At 41.5% G+C, this 17,331-nt stretch overlaps 3 protein-coding genes across 3 annotated transcripts; all 3 read right to left on the bottom strand.

The window, feature by feature from the left end:
• Positions 1 to 1,265: 1,265 nt before the first annotated feature.
• LOC105907367 (adenosine receptor A1-like) lies at positions 1,266 to 4,297 on the bottom strand. The gene is made up of 3 exons (XM_012835686.2): positions 4,280 to 4,297; positions 2,830 to 3,143; positions 1,266 to 1,929 (listed from the first exon to the last, which is right to left on the bottom strand). The coding sequence occupies exons 1-3, from the start codon at positions 4,295 to 4,297 to the stop codon at positions 1,266 to 1,268; spliced, it is 996 nt and encodes a 331-aa protein (XP_012691140.2).
• Positions 4,298 to 5,441: 1,144 nt separating this feature from the next.
• Positions 5,442 to 6,630, bottom strand: LOC105907358 (adenosine receptor A1-like). Its single transcript, XM_031567098.1, has 2 exons — positions 6,299 to 6,630; positions 5,442 to 6,214 (listed from the first exon to the last, which is right to left on the bottom strand). The coding sequence occupies exons 1-2, from the start codon at positions 6,628 to 6,630 to the stop codon at positions 5,539 to 5,541; spliced, it is 1,008 nt and encodes a 335-aa protein (XP_031422958.1). The 3' UTR covers positions 5,442 to 5,538.
• Positions 6,631 to 14,842: 8,212 nt separating this feature from the next.
• On the bottom strand, positions 14,843 to 17,029 carry LOC105907348 (adenosine receptor A1-like). Its single transcript, XM_012835664.2, has 2 exons — positions 16,692 to 17,029; positions 14,843 to 15,654 (listed from the first exon to the last, which is right to left on the bottom strand). Exons 1-2 carry the CDS (start codon positions 17,027 to 17,029, stop codon positions 14,994 to 14,996), a joined length of 999 nt encoding a protein of 332 aa, XP_012691118.1. The 3' UTR covers positions 14,843 to 14,993.
• Positions 17,030 to 17,331: the final 302 nt, after the last annotated feature.

The following is a 17,331-nucleotide window of genomic DNA, read 5'->3' as shown; positions in this document are numbered from 1 at the left end:
GACAGCTGTGGTGATTTCATCAGGTCAAAGGTCACACCTACAAAGTGGGCTCAAGACACCGAAAATGTGTGGAGGTGTCAAAACACAAAACGTTCACTGACAGTGTGCTAGTGTCACTTCCTAAAGCACAGACCATATAGATTATAGGCCATATAGAATATTGTCATGTAGATTATAGGCCATATAGAATATTATCATGCAAACTATGAATACAAATGTCACGTAAATATTATTTGAAACACTTCCTATGTTGGGTATTGTGAATGAGTGAGTGAGACGAAAGTTTATTGCGATACCCTTTCATGTTTTGGTAGAGCAAAAGCTCCCTCTAGAGGCAGAGGTCAGTAATGTATAAATGTCCTGGGAGGTTTCAAACGCATGGTTTGATTTGATTTAATCTATCAAACATACAGATGCGGGGAGCTGTGATGTCATAGTGAAAAGGTACAATTACCATTCGTCTTTACAAACCACTAAGTGTCACTTCATTTATTTAAAATCCACCTTAAATCAATCTTGCAACAAACAATGCACAGTGACGTTTACACACACCAACTCTATACAGTCATTGTTTACACATATTATGTTGACTGAAACATTTGAAGGAAGCATAGCTGACCCTCAGATCAGAATTAGAAATTAAAACCATAGCAAGAAGCATGTTAAAGACATAGTATACAACAATTTAGCAACTAGTAACATCATCAAATTAATGTTCATGTTATATCACCAAAAGACACGAGTTAGCATGCTAGCAAGCCTTTTATCAGTGCCAACTGTGCTGCTGTTGGTGTTTGTAAGGTTTTTGCCTTTTCAGTTAGATTGCTAGTTTTCAAACAAAACTCCTTAGTGCTGCTTTAAATAGGAGACTGTCCTTAGACATTGCACATTCAAAATAAAGTGCATCGTGTTACTAGAACGCTCTACAGCCAGAATTAATTAAGCAAAATCCCATACCATTACTTCTGGGAATATTGTGCTGGAACAATAGTCTCAGAAATTGAAGAAAAACCGGTAGGATGCTTGTTTTACGAACATATGATTTCATGAGCTTACTTTCCCTGTAGTAAATAGTTTGGCCTTGTTATCTTTGGCACTTGTCTGTTGACCAATCAAAATTGTGAATCGTAAAAAAAGAATGAGGTGCTTATCTATGGATTTTTATGATTGCATCTATGTAGCTAATGTGTGTGAGAGTTCCACACTATACATTATTCTATACACCAAATTAATCAGATTTGAAAAATATTAAACAATAAAACAAATTATAGGCCTTGCTCTGTTGTTTCAACACTTTTAGTGTAGTTTTCATCTCTAGTTTTCCTGGGGTTGCTGCTGTTATCACTTCCTGATGTCTGGCTGCTTTGTGGTTCATCTTTGCACCGAAAGAACCTCCTCCATATCGTCTTCGAGGCAGCTCGTATGTGCTGGATCTTCAGGGCGTATAAGACAGGGTTAATGGCTGAGTTTGCCTGAGAGAGTAGGATGCCCACATAAAGGGCCGGGCGGGGAACTGTGAACTTTGTCCCGTAAAAAGTAGCCATGTTCATTAACTGGATCGGGAGCCAGCAGACGGCGAACAACACCAACACCAGAACGAGGGAGCGGGCCAGGTTCCGCTCCTTGTGGTAGTAGGAGTGGGACACTACGGTGCTGGTGCTTCTCAGCTGGCGCTGGATAAGGATGAAGATGCAGCAGTAGACTATGGTCATGATTAGCATGGGGAGGAGGAAGCAGGTGTACAAGCTGAAGTAGACCAGGAAGGACATGGACATGACGTTCAGGAACTGGCACTCGGACCGGTTGCTCTGAGACATGCTGGTGTGGTTGTTCCAGCCCATGAGGGGAGTGAAGCCAACTGTAGCAGCCATTAGCCAGCATGCAGCCACCACCCACCAGCAGCGATGAAGGGTAATCCTGGTTTTGTACCTGTCAGGGTAATGCACAAGAATGCAAATTAACCACCATTATTTTCGGTGTGGGCTTACGTCTAGAGCCACCCTTTTGGGCTGTTTTGGAATCAGTGACTCACTATCGCCTCTAGAGGTACAATGTGGTATTACGCGAGAGGCTGGACCAATGCTAGATGGTTAGCATGCTAACTTTATTAGACGTCCCAGCAAGACACTACATAGGTGTTTTCAAGATTTCTACACATTAAGTCACTATTTCTTCCCCATTTTTAAGGACAATTCTTACATATAGAACCTTTAAAAGACATACTAGTGACAGATGCTAGCAGCTTCTGTGGGTTTTTAGCTTAGGCTATAGCTTTGGTGTCCCTGTGCCTAGGATGTAGCCGAATATAGATAGGCCTAAATTATTCGGAAAGGTAAAAATAATGGACAACATCCAAATACATTGATTATTATTTGTATCCAGATGTAAAAGTTTTCAGTTTTCTGTTGTTTCTCATTCTTATTTGTTTCAAAGAAACTTTCTTTGCTTGTCCTCTCCTCCTCTTCCTCTCTCCTCAGTAGGCAGGCACGAGGCGTGGTGTGCTTTACTACAGCCACAGTAAATGACAGTGTAATACAGAAACTTTTATAAATGTTTTGTAGTGTTCTCTCTTCTGATAGGACACTGACTCACATCTGATTTACAAATACAAATAATGTTATGTATCGCACAAATACAAATATAAGGTAGTAGTGTCTCTGAACATCCCTAAGTGCCTGTTTCCTTTGTCTGACATCAGACTGTAATAAACTACAATGTTAACAACCTGAACCATGTTTAATTGGTGGTATCCCCTCGTTAGCATCATTACTACCCACTGACATGGTGTCATGCTCATCTGCACATCAAAGACACATCTGCCAATATTACCTCAAGGGGATGATTACACGCAGGAAACGATCAAACGCCAGTGCCAGCTGGGAGAACACCGACACCTGAGTTAGGAATATCACCACACAGCAGAGGGTGAGGCAGCCATAGAAAGACATCTGGACCCGGCTGTCCGCTAGAACTTGCAATGGCGTGGCCACTGCCCCCACCAGAAAGTCGGCTGCGGCCAGAGAGACGATGAATCGGAAAGTCGGCTGCCGCCGCATGCCACCACACGTCCACACTGCCCAGATCACCAGCAGGTTGCCAAGGCAACATGCCACAGCGATCAGCACCTCCAGAGCATCTTGAGGCTATCCATGGCAATTCTGCTAGAACAATTTCTAATTACAAATACCCTAAATGAAACCCTCATTAATAGAGCACCTCTGTACTGTGGTTGATCACTCTGGTAAATGAACCACAAGTTCAAATCATGAATGCTGAAAAAGGAAACCCTTAGATGAACTTCCTTTTAAAAAAGAGGCTAGAGCTTTGCTGAGGAGGCTCACACATATGCATCCATTTCCTGACAAAAAAAGAAAACCTTCACACATGCCATGTGTTATTTGCACGATTCTGCAAGATTACAACTTTATTTGTAAGTTTACTTTAGTAAATCTAAATATATTGTAAGTATTTTGGGATGGCACACTGTGGGGAGTCTGGTGACATGTGGCTGTTGTTTAGGGCTCCCACACTTGACATCACCATAACATAGACACTTCTCATTTAGGTCACATTACATTTGCTGTATGCCACTGCCAAGTGATCGTTGTCTCTTGCAAGATGAAACGTACATGCAAGTTCATAATAGGAACTTCCTTTGTGGTGTGGGTTGTAGTTTCAGAGGACACTGAAACTGACAACCCTCCACAATCCTACATGTACTTTCCATCTCTCTCACACACAAAGGTATGTATAATGAACTGAATTAAGTGATATTTGTAAATGCTTACTTAGAAAGATTTCTTCTTTCTCTAGAAAAATGTGTTGAAGTACATTTAATTAGCTGTGCAAAAAATTGAATTGTGCAAGCAGGGCAGTATACATAGAACACAGCCAAATGGCGAGTCAATCATTGTGTCTTGCAAGATAAGACGTACATGCGAGTTAATAATAGGAACTTCCTTTGCGCTGTAGGTTATAGTTTCAGACGACACTGAAACTGACAACCCTCCACAATCCTACATGTACTTTCCATCTCTCTCTCACACAATTAAGTGAAATTTGTGAATGCTCACCTAGAAAGATTTCTCTACAAAAATGTGTTGAAGTACATTTAATTTGTTGTGCAAAAAATAGAATTTTTCTACCTTATACATAGAAAACAATCAAACTGCTTACAACAACAAAATACCCTTTGTTTTTGAATGCTTTGTTTGTATGTACACCAGGTCACAAACAAGCTCATTAAAAGGATGAGGAACAGTGAGTAAACCTCACTCACAGAGACCTTAAGAGACATGCTTGTGACCAATGTGTTTTAGCCTCCTTGCTAGCAAGCCCACCTTCCATGTCGGAGGTTGCGAGTTCGACTTGTTTCAAAGTCGCTGTACTGGTAATTTATTACCTGTCGGCCAGAACCTCTGAAAAAATACACAAACTCATCAGAACAGCGTCGCTAGATATAATCACCAAAATATTTCACTTAGCAAACTAGTTGTTGGTATTTGTACCACATGTCAAAGGTAGGTAACACAGGTAGCATGGCCTTCTTTAAGTGGAATGGAAACTTTCTCTTGTTGGTGTGTGATGCTGTTTGATGCCATGCTAGCATATTGTGTTTTGTTTTTAATGCCATGATACAGCCTGGTATTGTGGCAGTAAAAGACTGAACTGTGATGAAACACAAGGATGTATCATTGTATTCTGAGAAAATGGGAGTGTTTTTCTTTTTAATCCTGGCTCTCAGGATCCTGTGTCTGGAATAGCAGAGGTACTGATGGTGTCTATCTAAATGTGTGACACATAAACATTATAAATTAGTTAATAGTTTTACCCTTTAAGACCTACACATTTGGTAGCTCCGTATCTACACTTGTGTATTTATTTATTTGATAAACACACACATGAACACAAACACAAGAAGACAGACCTGTGCAACTTCTGCAACTTCTAACTGCTTGATGCTTGTTTCTTTTTCTATTTTCACACCACATCAGACTGCATCCTAAAATGTGCAGTCAGCTCTTAGCAATATGTGGGGTGTGGTGAAGCAGGTTAAATTGATCAAATCTGATGGCTATTCTTGAGTGGAGTCGCTAATCTGCAGTTTTGTATAATCCATGTCAAATTAATTCTAGGACCTTATAGAGGGAGAATACTCTGAAAACAGCAGTGGCAGACTTGTGATGTGCCATGATAATGTCAGTGATTCAATTGCACATATGAATAGACAGACTGATCTGCATTCAAAAAGCTGTTTCGCAAAAAGCCATCCCCTAATAGTGAATGTGAAATGATACCAAGAAAGTGTGAAAAATTCAACTCCTTAGCATGTAAAAAGAGCAATGAAATGCCACTTAAGATTGTAAATAACCCTCGGTGTTAAAAGTAATGTAAGCGTGAATTATATTTTGTGCAGAGTAACTTCCGCATTCTGTGAAATAGTGCCAAATGGTATCTGAAGTATTAACTTAATAAATTAATTTCACACTATATTTTTCACAATGATATGTGATGTCTTTTTGTTTCACTAAGATGGAGTTATTTGGAGATGTTGATGGAGATATTTGGCTCATTTCTGTTGGTGGTGATGTAGTTGATATTTCCTGTGGTCTGGCTGCTCCTTGTAGTCTCTTGGTCCTCTTTGCAAAGCATGTACCTTCCCCACATCGTCTTGAAAGCAGATTTAATGCTGTGGATCTTCAGTGCATACACAACAGGGTTAACAGCTGAGTGTGCATGAAGGAGCAGAATGCCAACATAGTAAGCTTGATGGGGAACTGTTAATGGCGGCCCATACAAAGAGGCAACGTTCATGAAGCGCAGAGGTAGCAAGCAGACCGCAAACAGCACCAGGATAAGAAGTAGGGATCGAGCCAGACTCCACTCCTTATGGTAGTAGGAATGAGACCCACTGCCACTCACCCCACCTCCTCTCAGCTGCTGGTGGATCCTCATGAAGATGCAGAGGTACAACACCAGCATCAGTAGCATGGGTGGCAGTATGCAGGTGAGGAATGTGAAGTTGACCAGATAGGACATTGGCATCACTGCCAGAAACGTACAAGTGATGGTTGTGGAGTTAGAATCCTCCATCTGTGCTAGAGTGTCTTGGCGATACCATCCAAACATGGGAACGAAGCCTAAAATACTTGCAGAGACCCAGCAGGCTCCCACTACAGACCAGGAGCGAATCTGTGTCACAGTGCTCTTATACCTGTTATGGAGGATCAAACGACACAGTTAACATGCGCTACTCTCACAAGAACAGTCAAATCTCTCTCTCTCTCTCAAACCTTACCTCAGTGGGATGTAGACACGCAGGAACCGGTCCAGGGTGATAGCCAACAAGGAATGGACAGAAGCTTGAGTCAGAACCATAAACACACAACTGAGGAACAGGCAGCTGTTGAATGAGGTTTTGACCCGGTCGTCTATCAGAACCGCCACCGGTATTTGTACTGCCCCCACCAGGAAGTCGGCTACGGCCAGAGAGACGATGAAGCAGAAGGTGGGCTGCCGACGCATGGCACCACACGTACACACTGCCCAGATCACCATCAGGTTACCAAGGCAACATGCCACAGCGATCAGCACCTCCAGTACTGTGTAGAGCACCTTGAGGCTCTCCATGGCAATTCTGCTAGAGCAATTTCTAATTACAAATACCCTTACAAATAGAACTTCCTGTAGGCTGTAGGTCTGTTGAGGAAGCTCACTCATATGCAGAGGTGTAAAAAGTACTGAAATGTTGTACTCAAGTAAAAGTACAATTACTTTGATGAAATTTTACTTAAGTACAAGTAAAATTACCCATCTAAAAATCTACTCAAGTAAAAGTAAAAAGTAGTTAATTTAAAATGTACTTTAAGTAAAAGTTACTTAGTTACTTTCAACAACTTGATGGGGGCCGCTCCTATATAGTGCAAAAAAGGACAAGGAGTCATACATCCAATACTTATTTTTAATTAAAGGAGAACCTTTAGGAATATAGGTGCAATGACATTAAACATGTTAAACATTAAACATGTCAACACAACATTTAAGAACTTTTGGAAGGACATGAACCACATGACAGCTAAAATAAAAAAGTTAAAATGCCGCTGCCGCTGCCCCACTGTAAACTTTGGTTACTTTACTTATGTCCACCTTTAGAACATTAGTCTACAAACTTCTTGTTGAGTTTGAGCAGCAGCTGATTTTCAAGGTGGGTAGAGTTCATCTGGGCTCGCTTTGCATTGAACAGCAATCCAGCACAGCTGAAGAGTCGCTCGCAGGCGGCCGAGGCAGGTAGGCCAGTATTGAGTTTCCGGGACAGTTTTTTGATATTCTGAAAGGCGTTCAGCAGATCCATATTGACTGAGACACAGGCTAGGTACCCTTCTAACTCCCCTGTACCTTCTGACCTTTTGGACTTCATTGAGGAAAATAAATCATCTTCATCTGATGAATGTTGTCCGACTTGCTCCAGCCTCCAACATCTGGTCAAGGTGTTGTCTGACATAGACTAGACCTGTAGAATGACAAACAACATTTCTGACAATTAAGTATTGAGCTGCCATCAAGAGTGCATCATAACACAGAAATAGCTATAATTAGCAACTTAAGATGACAGACCTACAGTATATATACAGAATTATAGCATTATTTTCTATTTCTACATGCATCACAATTCATAATCCTCAATTCTTGCTAACCGAGACCCCTGAGCATGAACATGAAAGACCTGCACGTTGCAAAGCCACCACTTATCTATGGAGTTAGATTTGTTTCATAATTCACAAACAAACGAAACGCGAGTCACAAACAAACAAAACGCGATTCAAACGAACGAAACGCGATTCACAAATGTATTTCATGATTCACAAATGTATTTTGTGATTCACAAATAAATGACCCCATGACATTTGTTTGCAACCTGACGAACACGAGTTACAAATCCCTGCATTCGTCTGTGTGGATTTTTGGAACTTTCCTAACGCGTTTAGATTCACAAATGCATTTTTTCTAAAAGATATTCTCTGCAGCCTATCAGATCTCTTCCAATTTTAGCCAATCACATTATAGTGTCTATGTGGACTACAAACCACCCGTCATGGTTATGGACATTGTCCGAGATCACGAGCAATGGCATCTGGTAGCTGCTCACCAAATGTTAGTGAAATATAGCTTGTTAATCTTATTAAACCGATTATCATACGTGGTTGAATATTCTTGAGAATGGCAGGATCCATGCTTAGTCATTTTAAGTGTTCCATAGGCTAACGTTTAGCAAGCTAGCTAGTCAATGTCTAACATAACATTGGCCTTGCTAACATGGATAGAGCTACGCTTGCTGAATTAGTTTGCTTTCTAGCCAGGTAACATCTTACATGGGACTTTAGTGAACAGATCAGTAAAACGATTTTTTTTCCAAAACAGGGGCTGTCAAGTCAAGTGGAGGCAGCAGCACATGTTCTTGTGCAAGCCCTAGCTAAGAATATTTCCCCAATGCCAGAGAGCCGAGCAGCAGAAAGCATAGTTAGGGCTGTAACTATGGCCCCTACCATACCTAATGCCGCCAATACCGACAATACTAGGGTGAGACAGGCTATGGGAAGGTAATAAATACACAGTGCACAGACACACATAAGGTGCTTCAGAATTCTACGGAATATTAGCCTAAATTCGTATGAATGGACCATCCCAGCATTCAGATGTCTGCTATAATTTACACTGGGCATGAAATTACCTATTTCTAGCTACCAATGCTTAACTACCAAGCTACTGCCACACAATTTTATTATTTTGACATGCCACACAATTTAACCATGTAAGATGTGGCGAGAGAGCAAACATATGCAGCAAGCGTAGCTCTGTCCATGTTAGCAAGGCCTAGCTTGCTAAACGTTAGCCTAGGAAACACTTAAAATGACTAAACATGGATCCTGCCATTCTCAAGAATATTCAACCATGTATGATAATCGGTTAAATAAGATTAACAAGCTATATTTCACTAACATTTAGTGGGCAGCTAACAGATGCCATTGCTCGTGATCTCGGACAATGTCCATAACCATGACGGGTGGTTTGTAGTCCACATAGACACTATAATGTGATTGGCTAAAATTGGAAGAGATCTGATAGGCTGCATAGAATATCTTTTAGAAAAAATGCATTTGTGAATCTAAACGCGTTAGGAAAGTTCCAAAAATCCACACAGACGAATGCAGGGATTTGTAACTCGTGTTCGTCAGGTTGCAAACAAATGTCATGGGGTAATTTATTTGTGAATCACAAAATACATTTGTGAATCATGAAATACATTTGTGAATCGCGTTTCGTTCGTTTGAATCGCGTTTTGTTTGTTTGTGACTCGCGTTTCGTTTGTTTGAATCGCGTTTCGTTTGTTTGTGAATTATGAAACAAATCTAACTCCATACTTATCTGACTAAACATCGTGATAAATTCCAGATAACGACATACACATTGACTTGTCCAACTGTCTGACAACGATGCGCATTCACGTTGCTCTGTTTCAAGGCATGGGAGCCAGCCAAATGATTAGCCTAATATCAGTTTATGAGGTGTATTTCATTGCTGATGACTGATCTGCAGTCTTTAACACAATATGAGAGACTGAACATAATAATGCTATGACCTGAAACGAATGGAAGACAGGAATGGAATTATTATTAGTCTATTGGATGACGGCTGTCGACGTTAGCATACTCAGGGCGGTTACAAGTGCTAGCCAAAATGAGGCTACTAGTGCCATGAAACGCATATTTTGCTTAATGGAGCAAAGCTAACTAAACGACAAAAATGCTGTCTGAACTACTAATGGAAAGGGACAAATACTTAATTTTTATAAGCAGAAAGTTCTGACTGGCGGGTTGGGCACAGTTTACACAGCATTATATAGCTGTTGCCTCTTTTACGCTGGAAGGCAAACTGCTTGCTGAGATGTGGCCACGGGTTTTCTTCATCTTCTTTAATTTCAACTGGCGGAAAGTTCGGTGTTGGTTGACCGCAGCTTGTTGGCAGTCCGCACTATCATCTTCCTCCATCTCTATCTCTCGTGACTCGGCACCGGTGCCTTGCATCGACTCCATCATCCACTCTATGCAGCATCCACCACTGCAGCGAGAATTGTCGTGCGCGATTCCCACCTTGAACTATGTTTTTTTTTTTTTTACTCAGTAACGGATGTAATTTCCAATGTAGCGGAGTACAATACTTCAGTCAAAATCTACTTAAGTAAAAGTAAAATTACCGATTTCAAAAACTACTTAAAAATTACAAAGTACAAAAAAAAACGACTCAATTACAGTAACGTGAGTAAATGTAATTCGTTACTTTACACCTCTGCTCATATGCAAGTTTAATTTAATAAATCTAAATATATTGTAAGTATTTTGGGATGGCACACTGTGGAGAGTCTGGTGACATGTGGCTGTTGTTTAGGGCTCCCACACTGGACATCACCATAACATAGACACTTCTCATTTAGGTCACAGTACATTTGCTGTATGCCACTGCCAAGTCAATCATTGTGTCTTGCAAGATAAGATGTACATGCAAGTTAATAATAGGAACCTCCTTTGCGCTGTGGGTTGTAGTTTCAGACGACACTGAAACTGACAACCCTCCACAATCCTACCTGTACTTTCCATCTCTCTCACACACAAACACACACACACACACAAAGGTATGTATAATAAACTGAATTAAGTAATATTTGTGAATGCTTACTAAGAAAGATTTGGGAAAGAAACAGGTTTGGGGGGGGGGGAGTGTAGCCGCAGGAACAGTGAGTTAACCTCACACCCAGAGACTTTAAGAGATTTGCTTGCGACCAATGGGTAGTTGCTAGTATGCCCACCTTCCATGTCTGAGGTGGTGAGTTCGACTTCAGTGCAGTGCAGTCTACACAACGCAGGTTACACATACACAGCAGAACAATGGGCCTCATTCTCGAACGCAGTTGAGAAGAATTTAAGAAGGAATTTCTTCTGAACTGGATTTAGGAAAACATTTGGCATTCATAAAAGTTTTCTCATCTGGGATTTGTTCCGAACTTCAGAAGACTTTCCGAACTCGAAATAGCAGTCGTAACTCGGCCGAGTCGGCGGAATCGCATTCAAGAAAACTCTGGCCGAGTTACGACTGCTATTTTGAGTTCGGAAAGTGTTAATGAATTTGTGAGAAATCGTTGGTGATTTTGTTCACATCAACTCTACAGACATCCTCGGATTAAAATAATTATAATAATAATACATACGAGAATATTTGTATCATTAACAATTACGTTTCACATGTATAGTCATGATTCTACGAGGCACCGTGATGTCATAAAATAAATAAAAGGACTACACCAGAATGCTGCGCTCGTGTAGTGAGCGTCGTTTGGCACTGCCGTCTGTGCAAGTACGGCAATCCAGACTATTTTCATTTGTAGTTCCACAGTGGTGGAACGAACTGCCTAGCACTACCAGAGCAGGGGCGTCCCTCTCTACCTTTAAGAAGCTTTTGAAGACCCAACTCTTCAGAGAGCACATCCCTTCCTAACTGGCACTTCGACTAGTGCTTAACTTGCACTTACAGCAGTTACATACCTGCACTTCTTTTTTATTTTCTATTTTGTTTTTTCCATTTCTTATGTAAAGTAGTATTTATTGTTACACTAGGTCTCTATTGCTCGTAGCTTGACTGTTCTCTCCCTTGTACCTACGTCGCTTTGGACAAAAGCGTCTGCTAAATGACTAAATGTAAACGTGAATGTACACGAACACTGCAAATGTAAGTGAATAAATAAATCGCGTTAAAATAGCCATAGTGGAATAGAATGGACATCTACATCCTGCAGGCATGAAAATCCCTCACCTTTCGGCGAAATTCGCCGTTTTGAAACCAAAATAGGTGACCTACGTGAATCGTGTAGATTCGATGAGAAATGTTTTTTTGGGGGGGGGTGTAGGTATTCATATTCAGTGAACTGCGAACAGGTGCGCATGCCAGAAGGGAGCGCGAGATTCAGTGAATTGCGAACAGGTGCGCGTGCCAGAAGGGAGCGCTAGTGCATGGAAATATTAACGCGAAGTTGCCTTGCATCACCAGTGCAGACCACCATCACAAGCTGAAAGCCTGCTGAAGAAGAGAAAAGGGCGAGGCTGAGACGTGGCAAAACAGCGAAAGCGGGCCATGAAAACACTGGTGGTTCAGGCAAAGAAGAAAAAATGATCTGGTTCTGAGAGTATTACGAACTGTAATGTAAATAGTTATCTTTGCCAATAAAATGTATTAAAATTAGGGCTGTCAAAGTTAACGCGTTAATCTATGAGATTATTGTGGCCGAGATTAATGCGATAAAATATTTTAAGGCAGTTAACGCAACTTTGTTTACTTCCGATGTGCATTGACACGTGACACGAAACCGCGTGCCTGCAGTCAGGAATAGGAGAGACCGAGAAGGTAGTTGAAGATGGAGAGAGCAGAGGGATTGTTGGGCGGAAAGTTTCTGTTTAATAGGGAAAATGACGGAACAACCGACAAAACTAAAGTTGTATGTAGCATTTGTCAAGCTGAATTTAGCTATCACAGAAGCAGCTCGTCTTGAAGTTATCACCTTAATGCAAAGCACCCGACAGAAAGCAGTCCCAGGTTAGATGGTCGCCAACCCACACTCCACGACTTCACTAGGAAAATAACTAGACCAATCCGTGAAAAGGTTACCAACGCTTACGCAGTTTAGGTTGCTGGTGACTGTCGGCCCATCAACATAGTTGAGGACGGTGGGCTGTCTGAGGTGATTCGAATTGCTTCAGGGGACAATTACTCATGTGTTATTATTACCTCACTATCTAATCTAGATAACATATTAACATTGTACATATTAACATTGTAACATTGCCACACGTCCACACTGCCCAGATCACCATCAGGTTGCCAAGACAACATGCCACAGCGATCAGCACCTCCAGTACTGTGTAGACCAATTCTGCTCTTCGTGTCATGGAGAAAGAGAGAGGGACGACATTAAAAGTTTCACTCACACAGGCACTCAGCAAAAAGAGAAGTGGTGTTGAAATGTCTGACAGATTGACACACTCAAGCTTCACTCTGGTAAGGAACTGTATGGTGTGAATTTGTGGGTGTGTGTTTGTGTGCTTGCTAGTGTTGGATGGGGTGTTTGTGTGTATCTGTATGGGACTGCATGTGTGCATGCTAGTGGAGATGGTTTTGTGTGTGTAAGGCCCTTGAAGAAAATAATTTATTTTGTTAATGTCTTTTATTGATAATGCTATGTGGTTGAAATTCATACTGTGTGCTGTGTGTGCTTGAAGTAACTACAGTTACCATGATGCCTTTCCCCTTGTTTGGTAACAGTGTATGTTTCCCGCTGGAAGTTTTTTTTCTCCAATGTTGTACACTACGGTGCCTGATGAAGAGAGGCTCGGAGGAAGTTTGGGCGCTAGGTTCACCGTTACAGAGCTGGGAGCTGAAGCTAGTAAGTTAGCCTCCATGAACTTCATCCTGTCTGTGAAGCATTTTTCTTTGCCTTCTTTGTTTCTTTGCCTTCTTATTAGAGACCAGTCACGATTCAGGTTTAATCTTGAACAACGGCGGCCACACATTGTTGAGACAGAGGCTGAAGTTCCACACTCACTCACAGCGCTTCACCTAAGCTTATCTGATTTTCCATTTGAAGGAATGTCTGCTAAATACACTGAGTTTGAGGGGTGTTACCGTCTATTCAAATAGGCTTCGGAGACAAGGTACCTGGATTTGACCTGGGGGGGAAGGGAGTTGAGACCACTTGTCACACCATATTCCTTTCTCAGGTCAACCCATCAAAGTATATTCACCAAGAAATGCTTACATACTAGTTAAATCCACTAGGTATAAGAAAGATTGAATTATTGACTATGGCATATCATTATTAAATATAAATCAAATGCCGGTCCCTTCAGGTTGCAAGAGTTCTCTTGATACTTTTCAGTTTATCACACAAATGTGACCAAATTGAGGTGAAACTTCTATTTTCATATTGCAGGTTCCCTTATTTAGACAATTGACATTCATGTGACTTGTATACATTTTACACACATCCACACAAACACAATTTTTTTTATTTAATTTGTACATTAAAAGGAAAATAAATGTTGCCTATTTGTTTCATCAGACTGTGCCTTTGGATCACTATTGTTTAACTAGAAGAACTGGTAATAGAATCAGAATCAGAATCACGTTTGCACAAACAAGGAATTTGACTCCTGTTTAATTGGCTCTCAGGGTACTTACACAAAATATACAACACAACACAACAAAATACAACACAACAGCACAACGGTCTAAGAAATATAATAGGAGCTACTCTTTGCATTAACTTCTTCCATCGAAACTCTATCTGAGGATTTTCATATTTCCTTCCAGGTACACTGGTATAGCATTTCTTCAGAAGAGGCACCGCGCTATTTGCTTAATTTATTCACATGCTATTTATTAGTTTGTTATTACTTAGTGGCTATATAAAATACCATTTATAATGATATTGCTAAAATTCCTAAATGTATCGGTAGAAAGGAAGTCCAATCCACTCACCAACAATAGCTGGGAACACAGAATTCTGTTCTGTTTGATGTGAGTGACTCCTGCGTTTTATTTATAAAAAGAAAAGCTGTTACCAGAACGCTTTACAGCCAGAATTAAATAAGGTAAATCCCATACCATTACTTCTGGAATATTGTAATAGAACAATAGTCTCAGTAATGGAAGAAAACGGTAGGATGCTTGTTTTACTAACACGTGATTTCTCGAGCTTACTTTCCCTGAAGTAAATAGTTTGACCTTGTTATCTTCGGCACTTGTCTGTTGAACTATCAAAATTGTGAATCGTAAAAAAAAAGAATGAGATGCATTATCTATGGATATCCATATGGATCCATCCATGTAGCTAATGTGTGCGTTAAATGTTTAAGAGTTCCATACTGTATATTAAACTATAAAACAAATGATCAACCTTCCCTTGTTGTTTCAACACTTTTAGTATCCTTTTCATCTCTAGTTTTCCTGGGGTTGCTGCTGTTATCACTTCCTGATGTCTGGCTGCTCTGTGGTTCATCTTTGCACCGGAAGAACCTCCTCCATATCTTTTTCGAGGCAGCTCGTATATGCTGGATCTTGAGGGCGTATAAGACAGGGTTAATGGCTGAGTTTGCCTGAGAGAGTAGGATGCCCACATAAAGGGCCGGGCGGGGAACTGTGAACTTTGTCCCGTAAAAAGTAGCCATGTTCATTAACTGGATCGGGAGCCAGCAGACGGCGAACAACACCAACACCAGAACGAGGGAGCGGGCCAGGTTCCGCTCCTTGTGGTAGTAGGAGTGGGACACTACGGTGCTGGTGCTTCTCAGCTGGCGCTGGATAAGGATGAAGATGCAGCAGTAGACTATGGTCATGATTAGCATGGGGAGGAGGAAGCAGGTGTACAAGCTGAAGTAGACCAGGAAGGACATGGACATGACGTTCAGGAACTGGCACTCGGACCGGTTGCTCTGAGACATGCTGGTGTGGTTGTTCCAGCCCATGAGGGGAGTGAAGCCAACTGTAGCAGCCATTAGCCAGCATGCAGCCACCACCCACCAGCAGCGATGAAGGGTAACCGTGGTTTTGTACCTGTCAGGGAAATGCACAAGAATGAAAATGAACCACCATTATTTTAGGCTTTAACATGGAATTTGAACGATAAAAAAAAATCATCATCAAGTGTGGGCTTATGTCTTGAGCCACCCTTTTGGGCTGTTTTCGCCTCACTGACTCACTACCGCCTCTAGAGGCACAATGTGGTATTACGCGAGAGGCTGGACCAATGCTAGATGGTTAGCATGCTAACTTTAGTAGACGTCCCAGCAAGACACTACAGTACAAGTCGCTATTTCTTCCCCATTTTTAAGGAGAATTCTTACATATAGACCCTTTAAAAAACATACTACTGACAGATGCTAGCAGCTTCTGTGGGTTTTAGCTTAGCCTATAGCTTTGGTGTACCTGTGCCTAGGATGTAGCCGAATATAGATAGGCCTAAATTATTCAGAAAGGTACAAATAATGGACAACTTTCTAAATATTTTGATTATTATTTGTATCCAGATGTAAAAGTTTTCAGTTGTTTCTCATTCCTATTTGTTTCAAAGAAACTTTCTTTGCTTGTCCTCTCCTCCTCTTTCTCTCTCCTCAGTAGGCAGGCACGAGGCGTGGTGTGCTTTACTACAGCCACAATAAATGACAGTGTAATACAGAAACTTTTATAAATGTTTTGTAAGTATACATCTTTCACAGTGTTCTCTCTTCTGATATGGCAAAACCCATGTTGGGCCTGGGAAACACCAACGTCTGATTAACAAATGCAAATTCTATTATGTATCGCACAAATACCAATATAAATAGTAGTGTCTCTGAACATCCCTTAGTGCCTGTTTCCTTTGTCTGACCTCAGACTGTAATAAATAGCTGTAATAGAGGCTACTTATCATATACAGAGCAAATATCACAGATCAGGCTTGCGCAATGTTGTTATTAAAGGTGTTCCATCTGTCCCCCTGTTCCGACTGCACTATGTCTACCCTAATCAGACCTCCAACACTAGAATTGAATTATCAAACAAAAGAGGGTCGGTAGACATCTGCACATCAAAGACACATCTGTCAATATTACCTGAAGGGGATGATTACACGCAGGAAACGATCAAACGCCAGAGCCAGCTGGGAGAACACCGACACCTGAGTTAGGAATATCACCACACAGCAGAGGGTGAGGCAGCCATAGAAAGACATCTGGACCCGGCTGTCCGCTAGAACTCGCAACGGCGTGGCCACTGCCCCCACCAGAAAGTCGGCTGCGGCCAGAGAGGCGATGAGGCGGAAGGTGGGCTGCCGTCGCATCCCGCCACACGTCCACACTGCCCAGATCACCAGGAGGTTGCCAAGGCAACATGCCACAGCGATCAGCACTTCCAGAGAAGTATAGAGCACCACAATACTGTCCTTGGCCATTTAGGTAGATGACAGAAGAACATATAAAGACTGACGTGGCAACCGTGAATGAACGTTTTATCAGAGACAGAGGTTGTTCCCAGGGCACTCGCCTGTATGTGTGTGTCCATGGGTGTGTGTGTTCATCATCTTTTTTGAAATACACGCCACACTACAGAACTGTGCAATCATTTCTGTTCCACAGTGCAGGCGTGTCTCTCGCCTAAGTAAACATGATGCAAATACGTCTAAGATCTTCTCATAGCATGCAAAAAGGGGAAATGGCAGTGAGATAAGAGCATAGCGACCTATTGACACTTCCC

This window comes from Clupea harengus, chromosome 5 (assembly GCF_900700415.2).
Source record: "Clupea harengus chromosome 5, Ch_v2.0.2, whole genome shotgun sequence".
In the NCBI taxonomy this organism is placed as follows: Eukaryota; Metazoa; Chordata; class Actinopteri; order Clupeiformes; family Clupeidae; genus Clupea; species Clupea harengus.
Note: the sequence above shows the minus strand (reverse complement) of the source record. Positions and strands in the feature narration are given on the sequence as shown.